Source organism: Pelodiscus sinensis, chromosome 11 (genome assembly GCF_049634645.1).
Source record: "Pelodiscus sinensis isolate JC-2024 chromosome 11, ASM4963464v1, whole genome shotgun sequence".
Lineage (NCBI taxonomy): Eukaryota > Metazoa > Chordata > Testudines > Trionychidae > Pelodiscus > Pelodiscus sinensis.
The window spans coordinates 43,027,089-43,053,877 of NC_134721.1; the positions used below are offsets into that span (position 1 = coordinate 43,027,089).

A 26,789-nucleotide genomic window follows, 5' to 3' on the forward strand; every position below is an offset into this window, starting at 1 on the left:
ACTGTCCCCGGTGGTCACACACGGCCTGCAGGATGACGGAGAAGTACCCCTTGCGGTTCACGTAACGGGACGCCTGGTGTTCCGGGGCACGGATGGGGATGTGCGTCCCGTCGATGGCCCCCCCGCAGTTGGGGAAGCCGAGGGCGCCGAATCCCCGGATGACGGCGTCCGGGTCGGCGAGGCGGACCACCCTGCGGAGCAGCACCCGGTTGATGGCCTTGACCACCTGCGGAGAGAGACACAGCAAAGCGTCAATCAGTGGGGCGCCCGGGTGGCTGGGAGCGTGCGTGTCCTGGCAGTGCCCCGCGCCCCACTCCCGGAAGCAACCCCCCTGGCGGCGTGTAGTACGGCCGGGACAGCCCGACCCCTCCGGTGCGGGGCGCTTTCGCCTCCTCCCGCCCCCCCCTTTGTCCCTGGGGCGGCCCATCCCCTCCTCGCAGCCCCCCTCCCCCCTGGCTCGGTGGCCGACGAGCGCCGTACCTGCATGAGCACTGCTCCGACAGTGGATCTCCCCACGCCGAACTGGTTCCCGACGGATCGGTAGCTGTCCAGTGTGGAGAGCTTCCAGAGGGCGATGGCCACCCGCTTCTGGAGGGGGATGGCGGGCCTCATGCGAGTGTCCCTTCTTTGCAGGGCAGGGGCGAGCCACTCGCAGAGCTCCAGGAAGGTGTCCCTCCTCATCCTAAAGTTCTGGGTCCACTGTCGGTCGTCCCAGCGCTCCAGGACGATGCGGTCCCACCAGTCGCTGCTGGTGTCCAGACGCCAGATGCGGCGGGGCACGCCAGTGCCGGGGCGCCGCCGCGGCTCCTCCATGGCCCCCAGGGCGGCCAGGCGGAGAGGCAGGGGGCTGACGTTCCCCAGGTGGTGCCAGGCAGCCTCGAGCCATTGGTGGCAGGCTTGCAGCAGCAAGTCCAGAACGAGCACCAGAAGGTGCAGGGCGAGCCGTGGCTCCATGTTGCCACCTGTGGCGGTCCCCCCCAAAGGGAAGCACCGACACAGACGGGCACAGAGACCGACGCTTTGCTGTCCCTCGGCGAGGTTGGCAAGCAAGCAGGAAAAGCTGAGAACCGGCTGTCCAGGGGGGTCCCTTTAAGCACGAGCCTCAGATAGCCTCAGACAGCAGCCACACAAAGCAACTGCTGACCTGATGCCCTGCCAGAACCGGTTTCAGCTGCCCTTAAATGCCCCCCTGCGTCCAATCAGTGTGGACGCGCTAGTTCGAACTAGCAAAATGCTAGTTCGAACTAGTTTTTAGTTCTAGATGCGTTAGTTCGAACTAGCTTAGTTCGAATTAACTAATTCGAACTAAGTTAGTTCGAACTAGCGCTGTAGTGTAGACGTACCCAGAGAGTGAAGGACAGTGTTGGTATGTCTACACTTACACCCTAGTTCGAACTAGGGATGCAAATTTAGGCATTCAAAATAGTCAATGAAGCGTTTTGATTCCATAATGCTTAATTTATGCTGGAAACAGGTCGGTAGCCATCTTCCCTCCTGTTTGGAAGAAAATCTGTATTTGGTAACACACTTTAAAACATAATATGAGTGAGTATCCATAATTCATCATAGTGTTCATGTGTACATTTCACAATGAAATAAATCACCAATGTGTCAGAGGTTTTCATAAAAAACCTTCCTTGATACACTTTTCTAATACAGTAATGTTGTACAGAATTGATTCAATATTCTCTTTGAGATTCAGCCCCCATCCTCTTCTTTCTAGTTAAGAGTCTATCTCCCCCATTTGCTGGTTTGATAGCTTTGTTTACCTTGCATGTAAATGCAATTTCGTTGTCTCTGCTTGACAAGCAGGTTGGCTAGACAACAAGTACATGTTCCTTTATCTAGGGTACATCATGCTTAGGCATTGCTTGTTAAATACATTTTAATAGCATTTCTAGAGCATATTGATAACTCTTTATACATCATACCTCATGCAAGAATATTCATGATTAGTAATATGCAACAGTGTTGTAGGTATATCAGGTCTGACAAGAGCTGTTGACACAGAATAGTGAATGCCTAAATGGCCTCTGTTTCACAACTGTACAAGAACAGTTATCCCTAGATATTTTCTGGGAGAGGCAACAGACAGAGTGAGCAAGAGGAAGTACTGAGAAGAAAGGAATTTGTACTGGATAGGTTTTCAGCTCAATTAGCTGTTAGTGGACCAAAGAAAAAGAGGTTCTGTTAAATAATACAATAAATACATTTAAAACTTGAAGATAAAATCCCAGTCTCCTTATGGAAATGATCAATAAAGCTAGTTATACCAGTAATATAATAGTATTCTCTATACAGTGGTAGAGAAAGCTAGAACTTATGCTGTACTAGAGAAAGGGTTGAAATCACAGACACCGAAATAGAATAGGATATTAGATAAAAGTAGGCATATGGTAAAGTGTGTGTGTGTGTGTGTGTGTGTGTGTGTGTGTGTGTGTGTGTGTGTGTGTAACATAATAACAAAATTGACAAAACTAAATGAGCTATACTAGGATAAAATAAAAAAAAAATCTGTGGTCTGTTGTAATACTTGTCTGTAGACTATATAGGAAGAACTGGTTAAGTCATAGAAACAACAGTGTATAACTGTATCTAAAAGATGCTATAAAATGTAATCAGATACAATTTCTGAGTAGGGAAGAACATACTGAAAAGTCCATATCCATACAAATCCTCTGTCACTTTAATACAAATACGTTAATATGAAAAAAACCAACAAAGGTCTGGTAGCACTTTATAGACTAACAAATCGTAGATGGTTTATTAGTCTATAAAGTGCTACCAGACCATTTGTTGTTTTCTTCTGTAAGACTCCGTCTAGACTGCAAGCCTCTTTCGAAAGAGGCTTTTTTGAAAGATACTTTTGAAAAAGCAAGCCGCTTTTTCAAAAGAGAGCACCCAGGCTGTCTGGATGCTCTCTTTCAAAAAAGCACAGTTTTCATTACATAGCGCCTTTTTTTGAAAGAGCACTTTCGAAAAAAAGGCGTTCTTCCTCGTAAAACGAGGTTTTCTGCTGTCGGAAAAACTGCCGCATTCTTTCAGTTTACTTTCAAAAGAATGCGGCAGCAGTCTAGATGCAGGTAAAGATAGTTTAGACACACCTTAACAGACTAACTTGGCTACACCCTGAAGCTTCTGAGTGCCTTCAACTATCCACATACATATAGGTCACATTGAGACACAGTTTAGAACAATTTCAAAATTTGCTTCTGGGAACAGCCACCTCTATAACAAACAGGAGAAGTGATACTCAACTTAGTCCCAGGAAAACCTCAGAGGCTCTGTGACAGGGCGTTCACCCTGCACTGGCCCTTTAAGGGCAAACCCCAGCCTGGAGCAGGGCCTGGGAGTTTAGCCCCAGCTGAGGCTGCATTAGTGGATTAGGGCCCAGCTGGGAGCTATATAAGAGCATGGGCCTGGGAGTTTAGCCCCAGCTGAGGCTGCATTAGTGGATTAGGGCCCAGCCGGGAGCTATATAAGAGCATGGGCGGCTGCTCCCAAGGAGGGCAGTGAGAGCCTAGCTGCTGGGGAAGTAGGAGGCTCCCTGGAGCTAGGGCTAGGCTAGGGGAGCTCTGGCCAAGCAAACCCCCAGACTGTAGGGCCTGAATAATAGCCTGCTGGAGAAACAACTACCCCCAGAAGGGGGGCTGAGAGACTGACTTGGGCACTGCCGGAGGGCAGTGTATTGAAGAGGACGCCATGGCCTGGAGGAAAGAGGGGAACCACCACCTGAGGGAAGATACCCCGCCAGCCAAAGGAGCTAATTTTGAGGACACATGGCAGCGGGTGCTGCGGTGGTGAGTGAACCCCCTCACAGGCTCATTAAGTGTATGCTGCTAGGTAACAGAGAAGAGCTGCAGAAGTCTCAGAAATCAGAGTACATAGCCTTGGTCACCAAGCCTAGGTCAGCTTAAGGTACCCGATATGCCTTAAGCCAAGTTGCTGCAACATCTACACTGCAAGATGCTGACAGACGCATGTGCTCTCATTGGCTTCCTCTTCACAGAATGAGGAGTACAGAACACCAGCGGGGACTGCCTTCAGCATTTGATTTGGGGGTCTGTACTAGACCCACTAAATCGAATGCTAGAAGATCAATCTCTAGAGGGTCAGTCTTCTCTGAAATGTGGATATGCCCCAAGATACCTTGAGAATTGATGTTGAGGAGTGCCATTTACAACCTTTTCTGCAACCTCCACCCTGACAATAGAATTTAGAGGGAATGCCAAGAAAAGAGATTTACCAAGTTTTCTTCTCTTAGGTATGTCTACACTACCCTCCTAGTTCGAACTAGGAGGGTAATGTAGGCATACCGCACTTGCAAATGAAGCCCGGGATTTGAATTTCCCGGGCTTCATTTGCATAAGCGGGGAGCCGCCATTTTTAAAACCCCGCTGGTTCAAACCCCGTGCAGCGCGGCTACACGGGGTTCAAACTAGGTAGTTCGAACTAGGATTCCTATTCCGAACTACCGGTACACCTCGTGGAACACACAACATATACAATTAGCGGACGATCCCATTAAGCAACATCGTCTCTTCAAGAATTTGTGACAACAGCAAGCAAAGATTGCTCTCCCATTGATGAAGCAATTATGGAAGTGGCAGATGAAATATGGCAGACCCCTACATCGCTTGTAGTTGACGCGGCGCAGCACAGAGCTAAAGCACCTCAATATAAGAACACATTGCCAGATAAAGACAATAAAAAATTAGATATCTTCGGCAGGAAAATTAACTCTTCTGCTATGTAGTTATTACGTACTGCAAATTATATGGCCCATCTCGCAAACCACAATTTTGACAACTATTTGAAGTTTGCTGAGTTACTACAACACCTTCCAGATACTAAAAACCCTTATTGAAGACCATAGTCCAGGAGGGATATGTGTCCTGTAATACCACTTTACAGATGGCCATGGATGTTGCAGACGCAGCTGCACGAGCCACAGCTACGGGAGTCGCCATGAGACACTCTTCCTGGTTGTCCTCTGCAGGCACCCTGTGAGACCTTCAAAATATGGTCGAAGACCTACCCTTCAATAAGCACAAACTTTTTGCTGCCAATACTGATGAGTTTCTCTATTCTGGAAAGGACTCCCGCACCACTTTACGTACATTAGGGATGTACATACCTCCTTATAGGCGCAAACATTACTACCCCTATCAACGGAGGTACACATTTAATAAACAACCAATACGCGCCCACGAAAACCAGCGCTTCTGACAACGTCCTCAATGCAAACGACCTCAGGCAAGCCGTTTGCCCAACCAACCTACATCAAAGCAACAAACTTGACTTCCCTGTCGAGGATGCAAACACAACTCCCATATTCAACGTATAGCAAAACCTAGTCCACTCTTTTCACTATCGGCTGAAGCCATATCATCATTACTTGTCCAATATCACCTCGGACAAGTGGGTACTGGAAGTAGTACTGTCTGGTCTCTCCATCCCCTTTCTCGCCATTCCCTCAACTACCCCACCTACCCCGTCCCTTTTCAGGGGCCCCTCTCATGAGCACCTGTTGAAAAAAGAATTTCAGCGACTTCTGACCATCGGTTTTATAGAGAAGCCAAAGCAGTTTTGGGGAAAAGGATTTTATTCCTGATACTTCCTCACCCCAAAGAAGACAGGAGGATTGAGACCTATTTTGGACCTATGCAAGTTAAATCGCTACATCTGGAAAAATCGCTTTAAGATGGTGACCTTAAATACTATCATTCCATCGTTGAACAAGGGAGACTGGTTTGCAGTCCTCGACCTGCAGAATGCCTACTTCCACATTGCAATCCATGTGGCACACAGGCGTTTTCTCTGTTTCCAACTAGGGGAAGAACATTTTCAGTACAGGGTACTGCCGTTCGATCTGGCATGTGCACCCAGGGTCTTCACCAAAACCCTAGTAGTAGTGGCTGCCCACTTGCGCAGAGTAGGAGTAACAATTTTTTCCTACTTGGACGACTGCCTCATCAGAGGCCGAACATGCACAGAGGCGAGACAAATGGTAGCAATAACCTCTCGAACCTTCACTTCTCTGGGTCTCCTCATAAATGCACAGAAGTCTTCACCAGAGCTGACTCAGGACCTGATTTTTATAGGGGCAAGGCTCTATTCAAAGACAACATGTACTTACTTACCTACCGAACGTTTCGGTGCCATCCAAGACCTAGTACACACACTGACACATGCTCCTACGCTTCCAGTTTGCGTTTCCTTACAACTAACAGAACACATGGCTGCTTAAACTACTTTAGTCCAAAACGCAAGTTTACATATTCACAGCCTCCAGCACTGGTTGACCACAGTTTATACTCCGGCAAGAGACAGCATCCACAAAATGGTGGTGCTACCACCACATGTGCTACAATCCCTGTAGTGGTGGACCAAGCCACACAACCTCATGGCGGACATTCTCTTCCATCACCCACAACCGTCAAAACAAATTATGACAGGTGAGTCTCTTACCGATTGGGCAGAGGATATGGACAACCTGACAGTCCAAGGTCGCTGGTCCACACAGGAGATGCTGTTACATATCAACATGCTCGAGTTAAGAGCAGTACAACATGCATGCCAACACTTTCAGTCCCATATAAGAAACATGACTACCAGAATCCTCATGGACAATATTGCCACCATGTACTACATGAACAGACAGGAAGGTGCTCGATCCCGATCCCTCTATATGGAAGCAATGCATTTGTGGCACTGGTGTATCCACAACAACACCGTGTTGACAGCCTCTTATCTACTGGGCATCCACAACTCTATTGCGGACTCACTCAGCAGGTGTTTTCCCCACGATCACGAATGGGAAATTCACACAGACATTCTGCATCGTATATTTACTCGATGGGGTTTTCCTACAATAGACCTGTTTGTAACTTCACTCAACGCCAAGTGCCCCAACTATTGTTCCAGGGCGGGAATAGGACGCCACTCTCTAGGAGACGCCTTTCTCCATCACTGGGAAACGTCATTGCTGTACCCCTTTCCCCGGTCATCCTAGTACCAAAGATTCTGGAAAAGACTAGCATAGAAAAGGCTCGAGTAATCCTCATAGCCCCAGCGAGGGCCCGTCAGCCCTGGAACTCAGTACTCCACCAGATGTCCATCAGAACACAATACACTCTTCCTCTTCTTCCGAACCTCTTACTCAAGACAACGTCTCCCTGTGTCATCTGAAACCTGAAACCTTGCACCTCATGGCATGGATGCTAGTTGGTTCAACCCTGCCGAACACTCGTGTTCACAAAGTGGCAAGCAAGTATTAATGCACAGCAGGAAGGATTCCACTCGAGCAACTTATCTAGCCAAATGGACCAGATTTAAAGCCTGGTGCTATAGTAATAATATAGATCCCCACACAACAAATATATCCCAGATACTTGATTATATTTTATATTTTCAGGAGACAGGCCTTGCAATAGCCTCCTTGCGAGTGCATTTAGCGGCGATTAGTGCATTTCATCATGTGGAGGAGGGGTTCTCCTTGTTTGCTCACCCCACCACAAAGAGGTTCCTGAAAGGACTCAAACCTCAACCCACCTCAACGATCGCCACCACCTTCCTGGGACCTGGACCTCGTTCTGGACTCATTTACTCACCCCCTCTTTGAAACCTTAGCCACAATATCATTACAACTTCTTACCACTTACATCAGCTTGCAGAATGAGTGAGATAGCAGCGTTCATGTCATCACCACCCTGCACAGTCTTTACTAAAGATTTGGTGACCCTGAGATCTCATCCAGCATTTATTCTGAAAGTTTGTTCGGATTTTCACATCAATGAGCTGGTTGTTTTTCCCTGTTTCTACCCCAAGCCTCATACTTCACACACGCTGGATGTGAGGAGGGCACTAGCTTTTTACAACGAACGAACGTGGTAGTTCAGGAAATCAGAGCATCTAATAGTGTCATTAGTGAACAGCTCCAAGGGACAACCCTTAACTTCCCAGCGCATTGCAAGACTAATAGTGTCATGTACTCCATACGTAATAAACCTCTTTCGTGCCCACCTAAGGCCCATTCTACTAGAGAATTGCTACTACTACAGCCTTTCTAAGAGGTGTCCCATTTCGAGACATTTGCCAAGCAGCAACATGGTCCTTCCATTCTACCTTTATGAGGCACTACACTGTAGTAAATCAATTTGTTGCTGATTTCTTGGTGGCTATGGCAGTTCTCTCTCGTACCCAAAAACCTTAATTCTGGAACCCTCAAATGTTTGGGTACTGCTCCAAAGTCACCAGGAGTGGAGCACCCACAGGGCCACTTGAAGAAAAAGAAGTTACTCACCCTGTGAAGTAATTATTGTTCTTCGATATGTGCCCCGTGGGTGCTTCACAACCCGCCCTTCCTCCCCGATCCGGAATTTTATGTTTCTCATTTTAGATAGCGGGTGAAAGGAACTGAATGGGGCTGGACCGCGTGCAATAGATCAAAGGCGCTAACGCCGCCAAAGGCAGCCATGCATGCAGGGTCCGGCGGACCACAACTCTGATAGCTCTCCGATTTTCGGTGCCAGGATGGGACCCAACACCAGGAGTGGCGCACCCATGGGGTACATCTCAAAGAACAATTGTTACTTCACAGGGTGAGTAACTTCTTCTTTAAAGGGTATGTCTACACTTGCACCCTAATTCGAACTAGGGATGCAAATGTAGGCAACCGAAAGTGCTAATGAAGCTGGGATTTAAATATCCCACGCTTCATTAGCATAACCTCCCGCTCGCTATTCCGATCGCCAGCAGATTCGAAGCAGGAAGTGCGCTCCAGGCCGCATTAGTTCAAATCAACAGGTTTGATACAAACTAAAGCGGCCTGGAGCGCACTTCCTGGTTTGAATCAGCTGGCAATCAGAATAGTGCGTGGGTGAGATTATGCTAATGAAGTGCGGGATATTTAAATCCCCGCTTCATTAGCAATTTCGGTCGCCTACATTTGCATCCCTATCTAGAGATAGGGAGCAAGTTTAGACGTACTCTAACAGAGAGAGCAGTTTGGTCATAAATGGAAAAAGGGTCATACAGAGGAAGATGGCAACTAGTCAGCCTCACAAAACGAGATAGAAATGGCATTTGTTTAGAAAACCAGATGCTCCTCATCCCTTTGGATGATTATGAATTAGGTGTTAGTTTAGATGATGGACTCCGTGCAGCCATATGTCTGGGAACAATCACTCTCCCCATTATAATACTGAGATATTCTCTCTCATCCTTAAGCAGATGAGTGTCATTCTTTATACTTAGAAACAGAGTAGGATAAGAGGGGCCATCAGTAATATAGGACTTGAAATTGGACCATAGGAATGAACAAAATGGCTCTGCAGGCTTGCTTTACTTAACGGTAAAAGGTTATTTGTCCTTATAAAATGCATTAAGAATGTTTTTTTAAAATCAATCATAGCAGTAAATGGCTGGAAACAACTAGAAGGAGCACAAATGGCCAGTAGTTGCAATTCACCAAGAACTGCTAAGGAAAATTACAAGCTTTTTCATTATGATCTGAGTTGAATTAAATCCTGCTTTGAAATTCATGAGCTTTCCTTGTTTTTCACTTATATGACAATTATTTTACCCACTGTCAGTTGCAATGGAGCACTAACTGAATACTGAAATGAGTAATATTGTACATGTAATAAAGAGTAATGTCATCTAGTGACCTAAGTAGATAATTGGGAGCCAAGAATTCCCGTGTAGTAACCCTGGCACTAACAGTAATTTTCTCTCTAGGTGTGGGACATGTCCTCTATGTCTGCAGTTATCTATCTGTACAAAGGAGGATAATAATACTACATACTTACCTCATTATAGCATTTTGTGAACTAATTTTATGTTTGTAAAATGCCATTCATGATTAAAAGTACTAAGTAGTAAGGTAGAAAGGATTGTAAAGAGGTAAACTAAGAAATGTCTCTGTATTCTGGGACATGTTGAAATACATTATCACTCTATAAACCTATATTTCTTCTTTGAGAGGTCCCCATGGATGCTTCATGCTTAGTCTTGGTGCCATCCCGATGCCTGGATTGGAGATTTTGAAGCAGTCCCTGCTGGGCCGCGCATACACAGGATGAACTAGTGCGCGCTGTGCTAGTAGGTACTGCGCTTGCACAGCCCAATCCCTCCAGTTCCTTCTCAACCACCCTCGGCTTGAGACAGAGCTTCACAGTTCTCTGCCTTACTGACACTCTTCAACTAGTTATTAGCCTTTAATTGTTAGCTGTTAGTTAGTGTTGTTCTTACGTAGTTAGTTAATTGTAGTTCTTAAAACAAACAAACAAAATGTTTTTAGTCATGCCCAGCTCTCCGGGTTTTAAATGGTGTGCCTCTTGTGGAAACACAATCCCAATCTCCGACTGTCACTTGCAATGTGTCAGATGTTATGGGGAGCGCCATTCGTCGCAAGATTACTCCACTGTGCAAAAACTCAAGGCCAGGACTTGCAGGGACAGGGACCTTTGCCTAAAACAAATCCTTCTGGGAAAAAAGGCACACCCTGCTTCGGATCCGGGAAGACAGCCTAGGGAGGTATGCTCACCCCCAGGCTCCCTTCAGAGGAAGAAGACACCAAAAAAGAGGAGTTCTTCTGTGTCTTATCAACAGCCTCCTCCAGATAGCGGTCTCCACCCAAACTGTTGGCATAGAAGTTGAATGTCAGCACTTACGACACGCCGGCTATCTCAGGCATTCAGGCAACAGCTGCTGCCAGCAAGGACTGTGAAAGGCCTAAAGAGCACCGTAAGACCGCACCAGTATGGGCCACGGTACCATCATCTACATCGGTACCGTCTCATGCATCAGCGGTACTGACAACTTCAGCAGTACCGATAATTTCGGCACCGACATCACTATTGGCACTGCGCCCGACAGCACCTACCACTTCTTCCACACCAATGGTGCCCCTTCGTTCCTCTGCATTGTCAGCAGTAACCAGATCAGCGGCACCCGTTGTATACTCGGTACTGCCAACACACCAGCGATCTATTCCATCTGTGCCAAACACACAGTCGGCACCATACAGACAGACACTGCAAACCCTGGCCTCTGTCCTTGCAGCACCATTGCCATACATGAGAAACACTGACTTAGCATTGACATCTGCTCCTCAGTCACCATTTTTCATCACTGATGTGTCATCGGTACCAACGACATCACATGCTCTATCCCTGGTGCCATCGCAGTTCTCCAGTGACGATGAAGAATACATCGCAGCCCTCCAATACAATATTACGAGCCCCAGTATGACCCAATGGGAATTCTCTCTTGGTATGGGCACCACTGGATGCCTCCTCCATTACCACATCCTGCACAATGGTGGCTGAAAGTATGGACACCTAATAGCATTTTTGCTGCTGCACTCTATAAGAGGTCATGTAATTGCCAGTGCTTTACATCTGGCATTGTAGACATGCCCCAAATTAAAAGAACATGAAAAAAAAAAGCCCTTAAAAAGTGCTCCTGTGACTAAATAACAAAGTAAAAGAAGCAGTTAAGGGGAGAAAGGTGGCACCCCACATATCAGTGGGTAATGGAGCAGATACCCACATATGCTCCCCACTTTGCCTGGCTGCCAGGCTGAGAGGGGAGTAGTGCCAGTGCAGGCCTCTGCACTGCCGGCAGGGAAAGGACACAACAAGCTCCATCCTAAGTCTCCTCGCAAAAGGGGCCGAGTGTTGGCCTTATCCAGACCCCTCCTGCCTGGTGAGCACTGACCTGCAGAGCCCTGGTCTTGGGTCTCTGCGGCCTTTTACCCCCAGACCCTGTTTCATTCTACCTGACTTTTCCCTGCACAACCCTGCCCCCTCCTCGTTCATCTGTGCTCCTTTCCCTCTCCCCTCCAGATGACTTGCTGTGTGGATGCAAGTAAAATCGGAATCATGGATTGCAGTTTGGATGATGAGTTGTGCCTAGTGGATGCAGATTAGATGCAGATCCATGTTTTTGTATCCATGCAGGGCTTTACAAAAAGGCATAATTTAGAAAGTCTAAGTTAAATCCTAGTGAGGAAAATAGAAAGGAGCATGAACTCTAGCAAATGAAGTATAAAAATATAATTAGAAAGGCCAAAAAAGAATTTGAAGAACAGCTAGCCAAACTCAAACTAGTAGTAAAAAAAAAATTAAGTATGTCAGAAATAAAACACCTGTTAAATACCAAGGTAACCACTGGAAGATTGAGATGCTAAAAGAGCTTTCAAGAATTATAAGGCCATTGTGAAGAAACTAAATTAATGTTTTGCATCAATATTCATAGCTGAGGATGTGAGGGAGAGTTCCAAACCTGAGCCATTCTTTTTTGGTGACAAATTTGAGGAACTGATATAGATTGAAGTGTTATTAGAGGATGTTTGAATCAAATTGAGACATTAAACAGTAGTAAGTCACCAGGACCATATGGTATGAATCCAAGAGTTCTGAAGGAACACAAATATCAAATTCCAGAAACACTAACTATAGTTTGTAAACTATCATGTAAATCAGGTTCTGTACAGAATAACTGGAAGATAGCAAATGAGATTCCAATTTTTAAAAATGTCTCCAGAGGTGATCCTGGCAATTATAGGCCGATACAATTGACTTGAAAAGTATTGTGCAAACTGGTTGAAACCACAGTAAAATAATAGTCAGACATATAGATGAACATAATTTCTTCTTCGAGTGGCCCCGTGGGTGCTCCACTCTAGGGGTGTGTCTAGACTACATGCCTCCTTCGACGGAGGCATGTAGATTAGCCAGATCGGAAGAGGGAAATGAAGCCGCGATTAAAATAATCGCGGCTTCATTTAAATTTAAATGGCTGCCCCGATCTGCCGATCAGCTGTTTGTCGGCAGATCGGGGGAGTCTGGACGCGATGCCCCGACAAAGAAGCCTTTCTTCATCGACACAGGTAAGCCTCGTGAAACCAGGCTTACCTGTGTCGATGAAGAAAGGCTTCTTTGTCGGGGCATCGCGTCCAGACTCCCCCGATCTGCCGACAAACAGCTGATCGGCAGATCGGGGCAACCATTTAAATTTAAATGAAGCCGCGATTATTTTAATCGCGGCTTCATTTCCCTCTTCCGATCTGGCTAATCTACATGCCTCCGTCGAAGGAGGCATGTAGTCTAGACACACCCTAGGTGTCAGGTCCCGTCCCGGCGCCGCGGCTCGGAGACTTTTCATAGCCGTGCTCCACCGGCTCGCACATGCGTGGTTCAGCAGGGTAGCGTTCGCGCCTTTGATCAGCCGCGCGCGAGCCGGCAACCGTCAGTTCCTCTCAACCGCCTCAGGTCGCGGTCGGAGCTCCCTGATTTCTCTTTACTGATGGTTTCTTTAGATAGTTCTCTACTGTAAATAGTTAGAGTCAGTTAAAGTTAGTGTTAGTCGTGTTCCTTTTCTTGTTCTCTTTGTAAAAAAAAAAAAAGAAGAAGAAACTTCTCTCTCAAGACTTCGGCGAAAGCCACCGCACATTGCTGGTGAAATTGACTACCCGGGGGATTACACAGGCATCCCTTACTTTTGGTGACAATGCCTGGCTGAACTGGGTTCAAAAAATGCTTAAAGTGCCGTGAAGCCATGCCAACGGCTGACGGCCATGACACTTGTATCAGGTGCCTGGGGGAAACTCATGTCCCTGACAAGTGCACTCATTGTAGAAAATTAACTTCAAGAGCCCGAAGGGAGCGGGAGATGAAAGTCAGGATGTTAATGTTTGACAAGGCACTGCAGCCTGATCCGATCCCTCCTGCAGCCACAAAAGCCTCGGGGCATAAGAGGAGAGCGGCTTCTCCGGGGTCGGCTCTCTCCAAGTCAACAAAGCCGTCCCCGACGCGCACTCTCCCTGTGGCAGCCACAGCGTCGGCAGGAGCTTCCAAGGAGACCCCCCGGAGATCTGGTAACCCTGCTGGGGCTGATAGGGGAGAACCCCCACTGCCCAGAGGGAGATCGGCTTCAGCGCCGACATCGGGAGCGGCAGCCCAGCTGGCCGACAGGTCTGCACCGGCTTCAGCAGCGTGCTCCCTGAAACTGACAGACACGCCGGGACCGCAACTGACCAGCCTCTCCGCACCGGCTTCTGCGGCGCCTGATGCATCGGTGCCTATCCTGCTTGCCCCGGCGTCGGCACCGCCCCCTCCAGCACCGCCTGAGCCAGAACGGGCTGATGCTTCAGGGCCGGCACCGTTGTTAACCACAGCACCGGACGTACCACAACAGCTGACTTCTCCAGCACCGCTTCACTTTCATTCGGTGCCTGGCTCCCCCATGCGTCTGGGGATGGATGGGGCTTCTACACCTAGAAAGTCACTATCCAAGACCCATTATAGGGACAGATCCCTTTCTCCAGCTGTTTCATCGGGAATTCATGATCGCAATCGTATTTACGTATCTCCTTCACGAATTCGGCGCAGCCGCCATGACTACAGGGATGCGGTGTACTTAGACACACATCGGTCCCGTTCACGATCCCGTTCACCCTCCCGTTTTTCGAGGTACAGGTCTGTTAGACGTTCTCCATACCACGTCTACTATATCCACCATGATAGTGCACGCTCCTCTCGGCACTCCTGCCCGTCGCGCTCCGAGCGCTATTATGACCGCTATCATAGATCATATTACAATCGTCCCCAACGTGACTATACTCCATCATCACGCAGAGGATCTTCCTGCGTCCGCCAATCACCAACAGCAAAATACTTACCTCACCAATCACAGCCATTACATTCGCCTTCTCCAGCTAAGAGTCCAACGATCCAGCTGGACCAGTCTGAACCCGAAGAGGGACAGTTGTCTGAAACAGAGGACCCTAAGCCGGGGACGCCTCCAGCAGACTGTTCCTCGTCTTCCCCGGATGAGGCGATATGCCCGATTGACATCTCTCCGCTGGATGATCTGAAACACTTTCAGGATCTCTTCAAACGAGTGGCGGGCACGCAGGAAATACAGCTGGAGGATGTTCCAGTTAAGAAACACCGCCTCTTGAAAAACCTTCGTCCACAACAATGTGCAAAGGTCGCATTACCAATCGATGACGCAATAATGGAAGTGGCAGATGAGATATGGCAAACCCCAACATCGGTTACCCCTACGAGTAAGAAGGCTGACAAGAAGTATTTTGTTCCAACGAAAGGCTTAGACTTTTTATTCAATCATCCCCAACCTAATTCGTTGGTAGTAGACGCGGCTCAATGTAGGAATAAGGCGCCACAATACAGAAATACCCTTCCAGACAGGGAGAATAAAAAATTAGATATTTTTGGCAGGAAAGTCTACTCCTCAGCCACGCTGTTGTTACAAATTGCAAACTACTCAGCCCATCTATCGAATCATAATTTCGATAATTACTCGAAGTTAACAGAGCTATTACACCATCTGCCAGACAGCAAAAAGCCACTCCTGAAAGCAATAGTTCGAGTAGGCTACGCATCATGTAGTACTGCACTACAGATTGCCATGGATGTGGCTGACACAGAAGCTCGAGCCGCTGCTACAGGCATAGCCATGAGGCGATCATCTTGGCTTTCATCGGCAGGGGCTCCAAAGGAGTTGCAAAATAAGGTCGAGGATCTGCCGTTTGACAAACTAAAACTCTTTGCGGCAAATACTGATGAGGTTCTCCATTCGGGGAAAGATTCCCGTACAACTCTACGTACGCTTGGGATGTACACTCCCTCCTTCAAACGCAGAAGTTATTTCCCTTATCAACGGAGATATGATTTCAATTTTGCTAGACAACAGACACGTCCCTTCGACAACCAGCGTCCTAAACAGCGCTCTCAACGCAAGCGGCCACAGCAGAATTGTCCAGCTAATCAGTCATCGACTAAGCAGCAAATTTGACTTCATTGTCGAGGACGCAAGCCAACTACCTTTAATCAACACGGAAAATCATCATCTTTTTCACCATCGCCTACGCTCTTCTATCACCGGTGGTCTGCAATCACCACGGACAGATGGGTGCTAGAAGTAGTTCGGTCCGGCCTCTCCCTCCCTTTTCTCTCTATTCCCCCTACCACTCCCCCTCCCCCGTCCCTTTTCAGGGACCCCTCTCACAAGAAACTGTTGAAGCAGGAAGTTCAGCGCTTGCTCACCATCGGAGCGATAGAGGGCGTCCCCAAACAGTTCTGGGGAAGGGGGTTTTACTCCCGATATTTTCTCACCCCAAAGAAGTCGGGAGGTTGGAGACCCATTCTAGACCTTCGAAAGCTGAACCGGTATCTTCGAAGGCTCCGTTTCAAGATGGTAACCTTATCAACCATCATTCCGTCGTTGAACAAAAAGGATTGGTTTGCAGTCCTCGATTTGCAGGACGCCTACTTCCACGTAGAGATTCACGTGGCGCACAGACGTTTTCTTCGTTTCCAGTTGGGGAGCGAGCATTATCAGTACAGGGTCCTACCATTTGGTCTAGCATGTGCTCCGAGAGTTTTCACCAAGACATTAGCAGTGGTCGCGGCCCATTTACGCAGACTGGGGGTGACAATATTTCCTTACTTAGACGATTGTCTCCTCAGGGGTGCAACGTATATGGAAACATGTCACATGGTCCGGACAGTATCCAACGAATTTGCAGCTCTGGGCCTCCTCATAAACTCAAAGAAGTCATCGTTAGTTCCCTCCCAGAGCCTTATGTTCATAGGTGCGAGACTCGATTCAACTGCAGCGCGAGCATACTTACCACTAGAACGTTTTATGGCAATCAAAGAGCTGGTACACACCGTGGTGCATGCTCCAACAATTCCCACACGTGTTTGTCTGCAGCTATTGGGACAGATGGCCGCCGCAACCATTGTAGTGCACAACGCAAGGTTACGTTTTCGTTGCCTTTAGCATTGGTTAGCCACGGTTTACATTCCGTCAAAGCACTCTGTCCACAGGCCAGTAGTGGTGCCACGGTATGTCCGGGATTCCCTCCGGTGGTGGATCAACCCGGCCAATCTTCTCACGGGCGTTCCATTTCATCGACCACAACCCACAACACAAATCACTACAGATGCCTCCCTTACAGGTTGGGGAGCTCACATGGGCAACCTTACGGTTCAGGGACGTTGGTCGACACAAGAGATGCTACTGCATATCAATGTGCTCGAATTAAGAGCGGTACGACATGCTTGCAAACATTTCCAAGCCCACATTCAGAATACAACGACCAGGATTTTAACGGACAATATGGCGACTATGTTTTATATCAACAAACAAGGGGGTGCCCGATCCCGTTCTCTTTGCGCAGAGAGCCCTCGTCTATGGAATTGGTGTATCGCCAACAACACCGTTCTCACAGCATCCTACCTTCCAGGCATCGACAATTTAATAGCAGACTCTCTCAGCAGACATTTTCCTCACGACCACGAATGGGAGGTACGCACGGACGTACTGACTCGTGTCTTCGATCGATGGGGATTTCCAACAATAGATTTGTTCGCGACAGAACTCAATTCGAAATGTCCCGCTTATTGCTCGAAACCCGGAATAGGACGCCACTCCCTGGGAGATGCCTTTCTTCTCCACTGGGGCACATCGCTACTATACGCCTTTCCCCCGGTAGTGTTAATTCCCAGGGTTCTGGAAAAGATCAACATGGACGAAGCCCGGGTGATCCTCCTAGCACCATCATGGGCTCATCAGCCCTGGTTCTCAATGCTCCACCAGATGTCAGTGAGAGCGCCGTATGCTCTGCCTCCTCTTCCGAATCTGTTGACCCAGGACAACGGAGCCCTCAGGCACCCGAGACCCGAAGTTCTACACCTCACCGCATGGATGCTTGCTGGTTCACCGACTTCGAACAATCATGTTCTCGGCGAGTCAAGGAGGTGCTGATGCACAGTCGAAAGGAGTCCACACGAACCGCTTATGCGGCTAAGTCGTCGAAGTTCCAAGCATGGTGTACGGACAACAATGTGGACTCTCGTTTTGCAACCCTACCCTGTATATTAGAATACCTCCTGCAGTTACATGACAAGGGCCTGGCTCTTGCATCTCTACGAGTGCACTTGGCAGCAATTAATGCCTTCCACCACAGGGATGGCGATTTTTCCTTGTTCGCGCACCCTACTACAAAAAGATTTCTGAAGGGGCTCTCGAACCTTCACCCCCCGCGAAGGCCTCCTCCTCCCTTATGGAATTTGGACTTAGTCCTTCAAACTCTGACTCGTCCCCCTTTCGAGCCTCTAGCTACAGTGTCATTGCACCTACTTACTATCAAACTAGTATTCCTCCTAGCCATTATGTTGGCTCGCAGGGTGAGTGAGATAGCAGCTTTTATGGCCTCACCGCCCTATACAGTCTTTTCGAAGGAATTGGTGACACTGAGGGCCCATCCGGCGTTTATTCCGAAGGTTTCCTCTGACTTCCACATAAACGAGCCGGTGGTTTTACCATGTTTCTTCCCGAAACCCCACTCCTCATCACAAGCGGCACAGCTGCATACGCTGGATGTGAGGAGATCCTTAGCATTTTACATTGACAGAACATGGGATTTTAGGAAAACAGACCGTTTACTACTATCATTAGCGCGTCAGTCAAAAGGGCAACCACTAACTTCTCAGCGTATCTCAAAACTAATAGTTTCATATATATCCATGTGCCATTCATTACGGGGGAAGCCTCTCCCTTCTCTTCCAAAAGCTCATTCAACTAGGGCAGTTGCTACTACTACAGCCTTCTTCAGTGGAGTGTCCTTTCGTGACATTTGCAGAGCGGCAACATGGTCGTCTAATGTGACTTTTATGAAGCACTACGCTATAGTCGATCAGTTTGCTTCAGATGTTTCTGTGGCTACGGCAGTTCTACACCGTGCTGGTAGTCTTGATTCCGGAGCGCCTTGATTCTGTTCCGTGTACTTCTCCGGAGTCACCTAGAGTGGAGCACCCACGGGGCCACTCGAAGAAGAAAAAGAAGTTACTCACCCTGTGAAGTAACGATTGTTCTTCGAGATGTGCCCCGTGGGTGCTCCACGACCCGCCCGTCCTCCCCGCTCCGGAGTTTTCTCTCTTAATTTGTCTTTCAGATGAGCGGGTGAGAGGAACTGACGGTTGCCGGCTCGCGCGCGGCTGATCAAAGGCGCGAATGCTACCCTGCTGAACCACGCATGCGCGAGCCGGCGGAGCACGGCTATGAAGTCTCCGAGCCACGGCGCCGGGACGGGACCTGACACCTAGAGTGGAGCACCCACGGGGCACATCTCGAAGAACAATCGTTACTTCACAGGGTGAGTAACTTCTTTTTCTTGAGGAGGTGTCAACATGGTTTTGTAAAGGAAATCATGCCTCACCAAGCTAGAATTTTTTGAGTGGGTCAAAGCATATGGACAAGGGGGAAATCCAGTGGATAGAGTGTACTTAGATTTCCACAAAGCCTTTGGCATGGTCCCTGACCAAGGACCTTAAGCAAAGTAAGTTTCCATGGAATAAGTGGGAAGGTCCTTTAATGCATTTGTAACTGGTTAAAAATAGGAGACAAAGGGTAAGCATAAATGAATAGAGAAAGGTAAATAGGAGTATCCCACAGGAGTGTGTTCTGGGACTAGTACTTTTTAACAAATTCATAAATGATCTGGAAAAAGAGGTGATTGTTCTATCTCAAAAAAGATATATTAGAAATGGGCATAAAAATATTAGAGCTATGGAATGGCTTCCATATGATTTGAGATTAATAAGGCTGGGACTTTTCAGTTTGGAAAAGAGATGACTAAGATGGGATATGATTGAGATCTATGAAATCATGGCTGGTCTAGAGAAAATAAGTAAGGAAATTCTGTTCACTCATAACACAAGAACTCGGGGTCGTCTCATGAAATTAATAGGCAGCAGGTTTCAAAACAAATAAAATGAAGGATTACTTCACACAATAGTCAACCTGAGGAACTTTGCCAGAGGATGTTGTGAAGGCCAAGAATATAACAGGGTTAACAAAAAACCAAAAAAACCTAGATAAATTCATGGAGGATAGATCCATCAATGGTTGTTATATAGGACGGGCAAGGATGGTATTTCTAGCCTCTGTTTGTCGGAAGCTGGGAGTGAGTGACAGGGAATGGATCACTTGATGATTATCTGTTCTATTCATTACATTGGGTTACCTGGCACTGGACACTGTCGGAAGACAGTATAGTAGGCTAGATAGACCTTTGGTCTGACCCAGTGTGCCGTTCTTATGCTCTTTTGGGAAATGTCCAATTCCCCATCTCTTATTGTTTTTCTATCTTTGTATGCCTTTTTTGCTTTAGTTAAGCACGCATTAGTAGGCTCAGTACAGGGGTAACTCAATGAAATTCTATGATTTTTGCTACATTGGAAATCAGACTAAATAATCTAATGGTCTGTTCTGGCTTTGGAATCCATTAAAATTGTGGGATTGTTATTGAAGTTATCATGGGGGTGGACAGACTGGCTGGGCCCCTGGGCAGAGTGGAAGAGAGTGGCTCTGTTCATGAGGAAAGGGGGAGGCCTCAGATGGAAGGGGCAGGACTGGGGCATCAAGCACTGAGCACTGCCCAGGGCAAGCCATGCTGTCCCCCACACCACTCAGGCAGCTCTGAGAGTTGCCCGGAGTTTACCACATGTCACTCCAGGGCCGATTTATAGGGCCTGGGGCTTTGGCACTGTTGCTGCTGCAATAGTGGCAATGGCCAGCAGGGCACCTCAGGCCCTTTTGAATCACTGGGCCCTGGGGCAATTGCTCTTTTCCCCCCTTCTCCGGTTGGTGGGCCTGCCCATCATACTTCAAAATACAATAATTCCTCATTTAACACTATAGATGCGTTTCTGAAAATGTTCGTGCTAAGTGAAAACGAGCTCTGCGGGGTCAATTTTCCCATTAAAAATAATGGAAAAGGTGAGGGTTGCAGTTCAGGTGGTGGTGGCAAAGTCAATATTTTGTTGCTTCTGGGTCATCGATGTCAGCATTAGATACCTAGAATACAAGATAACTAGCAACACAAATCACTGCAGTTTGTTAAAACACAAAGATAAACACGTGAGTGAGCGGAGAAGCGCTATGACCACATGTATTCATCCACTCATGAGTATTACCACTGTTTTCACCAACTTATACCTCCTCGTGAAGTAGTCCGCCACTTGATTATCTTTGTGTTATTTCGGGGACAGTTGTGTTATTCGAAAAACATTCCCTAAAAATAAAATCATGCTATTGCATAAACGTGTTAAGCGGGCACGTGTTAAATGAGTAATTACTGTATTCTGCAGGTTTAACTGACTCATGTTTTAATAAAATCTTTTGGGGATGGATCTCTTCATTCCCACACAACCTTCTACTGTAGATGAAGCCAAAGCGCATAGTCCTTTTCATCTTAGCAATTGTTTAGCGCTGCTTTATGTCAGTTTGTGTTTGAGATAATTTTTGCAAAGTAAAGAGCCAGAGCTTCAAATATTGTTTTCAAAGAAAGCTGAGATTCTTCTTTATGGGGTCCAAAAACTGGCTCCATGGAAGAAAAGACTTGCACAAACTCCTGCCATTTCAATACTGACTTTGTCCCATGCTGATGTTGTTCATAGAAACTATCTACCATTTTTGGAATTTTTCCTAAGTAATTTACTTGTGAAGCTGCTTCAAGGAGTAATCTATGAGACAAAAGTAATAACAAAAGGATATTTTTAAAGAGAAACTCCTATGCAGAGGGAATTGCCCAATAAATGGAGTTCCATGACATCTAATTCTCATCTGTACTAGAGAGTTTTTCAAAAAATGTCCTTATGTTGATTACTCTGGCTCAGGGCCGTCAGTGTTAGCAACAGTGGGCGCTTTAGTATGAATCGTCTACTGACAGTCTCTGGCATTTTAAGCACTGTGTCAACTGACCCTGCAGGAAGCAGGTCTTATCAACCCAATTAAACATTTTACATAATAAAGATTAAACTTCAACCCTCATTACAGATAAAAATATGTTTAGTTCTTAAGAGCTAGTAGAAAAAGATTTAATTTGGTTACTGTGGCACTGCATGCAGATACCAGCTTACTAGGAGTAGGTATTGTGCAGGATTAACATTGTATTAAAAGATGAGAATCTTCTGTACCGGAAATCCATGGTGTTAGAGGATTTTATTAAATTTAGACTGCCAAATAAGTTTCAAAGGTAATAGTTTCAGAGTACTACTGTTGCTATTGTATCAAATGCTATTAAGTAAAGGATAGCATTTTTGTCACATACTGAATAGCATATCCACTATTTGAGTTCGCAGTTCCAAAGAGAATTGAAATTGTGAGAATGGGACAGTTTTCAACTATGAACAGCTTTGGCAGCCTTTATGTAATGCTATTATAGTAGACTGTAACTCCACAAAAAGGGTATTATGTGTGTTCTGTTCTTTTGATAGTACTGTTAGTAAACATCTGTTTATTTTTGTCACCTGAGATCCACATGTTTGGGAGGGTTTACTTCATATACATTTTTAACGTATATGTGTTGTTGTTTTATATTTAGAAGAAGTCTATTAGATTAAGAAACTGTTCTAATCTAGTCACAGAGAGGTAGCAGTGTTACTCTGTAACTTTAAAAACAACATGTAGTCCTTTGGCACCTTAGAGACTAACAAAAATATATAATATTTTAATGGTCAAGACTCACTTTAATGGTCAAGACTCACTTCATCACAAAAGCTCATGATACTATATACAGCCGGTCCCCGAGTTACAAACGAGTTACGGAACAAACACTGTAACTAGAAGTGTTCATAACTCGGATCTCATTGAGTTACATGGCGACTGCACTGTTCATAAGTGCGGATCGCGTTCGTAACTCGGGGACCACATTTACGACCGCTTTGGTCGTAAGTGCAGATGATCGTGAGTGGAGGTGGTCGTAAGTCGGAAACTGGCTGTATTTTTGTTAGTTTCTAAGATGCCACAGGGAGAACTCATTATTTCTTATCTAGGAAACTGCTGAGCCGGAATTCATATGAAAATTTGACACCCTGAACCAAAGTCCATGAAAGCTCATGAGTCTATATATTTTTATTCGTCTCTAAGGATATGTTTACACAGTAAAGTTATTTTGGGATACCAGAGGTATCCCAAAATAGCTACCCTGCGTCTTTTGAATGCGTCTGCTATTTCAAAATATAGTGGACACGCTATTTTGCCATCTTTGTAAACCTCATTGTACGAGGAGTAAGGGATGGCTCAAAATAGTGCTATATTTTGAAATTTGGCACTGTGTAGACAGCGCCAAATGATGAAATAAGCTATTTCAAAATAGACTCAAAATAAGCTGCGCAATTTGCATAGCGCAAATTGCGTAGCTTATTTTGAGTTTAGGGTGCTGTGTAAACATACCCCAAGGTGCCACAGGACTACTCCTTGTTTTCAAACATATGAAGTGGTTCTTGTGTCACAGTAAGTAATTTCTCATTCGGGTACTCTCAACTTGTTTGTCCTTTAAGTCTGGAAGGTGATTGGACTAGTAAGGCATGTGATTATACCACCTGGTACAGGGCTCCATCTTGAGCCTGGTAAATTTCCACAGAAGAGGGGATGTAAAACAAAAGATTCCCACTGTGAGAAAGTCTGTTTAAGCAATGGGAAGGATACAAAGAGGGCTGGAGACCCAAATGAGGATAAAAGAGTTTCTCTGACTTGAAGATTATGCCTGAAATAGGAACAATACTTTAGGGTAGGAATCTGCTTGCAATGGGTTTCTTAGGGGATTAGAACTAGCTATGCATTTTCTATTAATTTTAATTTAGTAATTTATTTTGATCTGTTTGTTTTCACTCGCAACCACTTATTTCTTACTATTTGTATTTAAGAAAAACACTTTTGTTTTCTGACAGGCCCAGTGTAAATAATTGGAACCTGGGGGGAACAACCATTGTGTATATGTCCTGATGAGCTTTCAATGTGTAAAACTTTTACATAGAAAAAGATGGATTTATTTGGGGAGTTGGTTCCATATGGGGGTTGGTTTCCTGGGTGTTATGCCCCAGAACTGCATCTTCCCAGAGCTGAAGTGGTTCAGTGTCTATATTGTTCAGCGGGGAGGGGAGGGGCTTACCCCAACTCTTTGCCTTGTCTGGTGGAGACAGAGGATCTGGCCCAGCAGGAACGGGTAATGGAGAGCCCCAGAGAGCAAGCATGCACATGTCAGTGGCATGATCAGCACACCAGGGAACAGGGGACTTCTGTGACCAGACCACATCACACATACCTAAAATATAAACTCTGTATCTTTTATTATATCTGGTAGGCTAATGACAGTACATTTTCAGATTACCTAAATAGTTCTTTATAACACCTCCTTTTTAGTTGTTAATTACAGTCAGCATTTTTCATCTTTCAGCCTGTACAATGGTGAAATATATTTTGTAAGTTTCAGCAAAACAGGTTAGTCATTTTTAAGAATGAAGACAGGCGAGAATGATATATTTTCTATTATTAAAAAGATCAATAAATTGTGCAGCTGTTTTTACGACAGGTGTGTTTAGGGTAGAAATTGACATTTCACAAGGAATATTTCAGAAGGAAGTTTGCCTTTCAGTGTCCTGGTGTAAGTCGAATTGTATTTGGCAAAGACATCAGTGTTTGAAAATTGTAGCTTGCCTATCTGCAAAATATGAAAATATAGCACTTTTTAACAACTTTCTTCCAATTGTATAAATAAAAGAGGGCTGTACAATGCTTCTGTGAGTAGATAATTTAGGACCATAACTGTAGGAGTGAGTTTCGAGCCTCATAGCCAAATGCCCTTTTGGGCTATTCTGGTAGCTGCTGATAGCTGAAGCATAGCAATGCTGCTTATTTAGCTACATGCAGAAATGCCTGACACTCTAGGGGACTGAGCTTGCCAAATAAGTCAGCTGTTGAGTCTACTTGTGTCACCAGATTTTAGTTTGCAAAATAAATTACTCAGTGTTAAGGTTGGATTTTTAGTTTCTCAGGAGTCATGACATTCAAAGTGAATTTCCCAAAGTGTTCTACAGTGTTCGCTTGCATATGTGCCTTTTATTAAAAGATTATACTGAAGCAGTGTGATATACTATTTGGCAAATCAGTCCTTAAAATGGAATAGTAATGTGTTTTTTCTAGTCCTCCTCCAATTGGGTTTCATAAGTCAGTTGCTTTGAATACTGTTTTAGCATTATATACTGTTTTAGCATTATATAGACATACATGAACATTCCTTGTTATTCTATATATGTTGTTTAATAACGTGACAAAAGAACATGCTGAAATTGTTTAGGTAGGAACCTTAACTATACATTTCCCAACTTTTGTCAAATTAACTTGCCCATCCCATCACATCAATATAGAGGTGCATATCCTCAACTGTTATACATTGGGGTAGCTCCCTTGAAGTGCTGGAGCCAGCTGATTTACACCATATGAAGCTCTTCGCCCTGTTATTGTTTGCTTTTGTTTTTTATTTTTACATTTAAAAAGGATTATTGTTGTTTGAAATCCAACAGCACCTGCATGAGGTTAGTGGTTCAAGTGTCATTGTTCCTGTGTGTGCATGAAGAGTTGATAGGTGAACTAACAGTTGCTTCATCTGCCTTTCTCTTTCATAGGCACTTAGGCCTGGATCTAGTTCCTCGGAAGGACTTTGAGGTGGTGGATTCAGATCAGATCAGCGTCTCAGATCTTTATAAGATGGTAAGAAACCTCAGGTGAAAGTCCTTTGTGTAGAATCATGGGAAAAAGAGTTTCCTCTTTTTATTTATGTTGCTGTTTTTGGTTTTGATTTTTTTTTATTGTTTCCAACATTACTAATGTTGATGAGGAAGAACAAAAGGGGTTATTGCTAGTCCTTAACGAATGTTATGAAAGCTGGGTGTTTCTGTGTTTCTAGGTGCCGATTCCATGTGTGTTCTGAGGATAAGCACCCACAGGGAAAAATTAGGAGATGTTCAGCACCTGCCAGCAGCCAAGCTCCCGCCTCTGCTCCCTCCTCCCAGTGCCTCTTGCCCACTGGTGGCCCCAGTGATCTACACTTTCCCCTCCCTGATTCAGAGGCTTTGGGAGAGTGGGGAAGATGTGAGGATGCTGAGCACTCTGAGGAGGGGACAGTAAAAGTTGGAGTGGTGATAGAGTCTTGGGGGAAGGGATGGAGGTGGAGCAGGCTTGAGAAGAGGCAAGACAGGTTGGGGGCTGAGGCAGAGATATGGGGATCACTCTCCAGCTAGAGCAAAAGTCAATGCCTATGTCTATGTTTATTATATACTTGGAAGATTCGTGATTTCATCGATATGAATAGTCTTGCCACCAATGTAGAACACAACTTTTCCACGCCGTCCTGTTTTGTGCAGTTCTCGTCCATGTCCTTCCATAAATCTTCCATAAAGAATCTACCCAACGTGCTGGAGGCCTTCCTCTTATTCTTTTTGTGTCTTATGGATACCAATGAAGTATACATGCTGTGCCTCTGTTGTTTCTCAGACTTGCTACATGGCCAGCCCATCTCCTTTTCTGATCATACATAACTTGGATGATATTGTTGACCGCTTCTTGCACGTAGATCATCGATAGCAACATGCTATAGCCCACTTACACCCTCCATGCGTCTTTCTATGTGTTCTGTGAACACAATAATATAGCATGTTTATTACATATCACTTTATAAAGCTTCCAGCATCACAGGCTCATTGCTTTCAGTCTGAACTTGATTTTAAAATAAAAATCAGGTAAATGATGATGTCAGGACACTTTCTGAGAGTGGTCTATAATAAAAGAGTGGTGTTTTACTCTTTGTGACCAGTAGACTAGGCATATATGTACAACAACATGGTTTGCTTATCAACTTCTACTTCTAAGTGGGAAAAGTTTCTCTGTGAGATTTTATTATACTAGCT

The 26,789-nt window shown here is 45.7% G+C and overlaps 1 protein-coding gene across 2 annotated transcripts in view; it reads left to right on the top strand.

Annotated features, from left to right (window-relative positions):
- The window catches only part of DOCK3 (dedicator of cytokinesis 3), a 539,706-nt gene that overhangs the window by 227,591 nt on the left and 285,326 nt on the right, over window positions 1-26,789 (top strand). For both annotated transcript variants that reach the window (XM_075939450.1, XM_075939449.1), the window contains exon 7: window positions 25,509-25,593. In XM_075939450.1, the coding sequence (XP_075795565.1) occupies window positions 25,509-25,593 (85 nt within the window). The remainder of the gene's footprint in view (window positions 1-25,508; window positions 25,594-26,789) is intronic.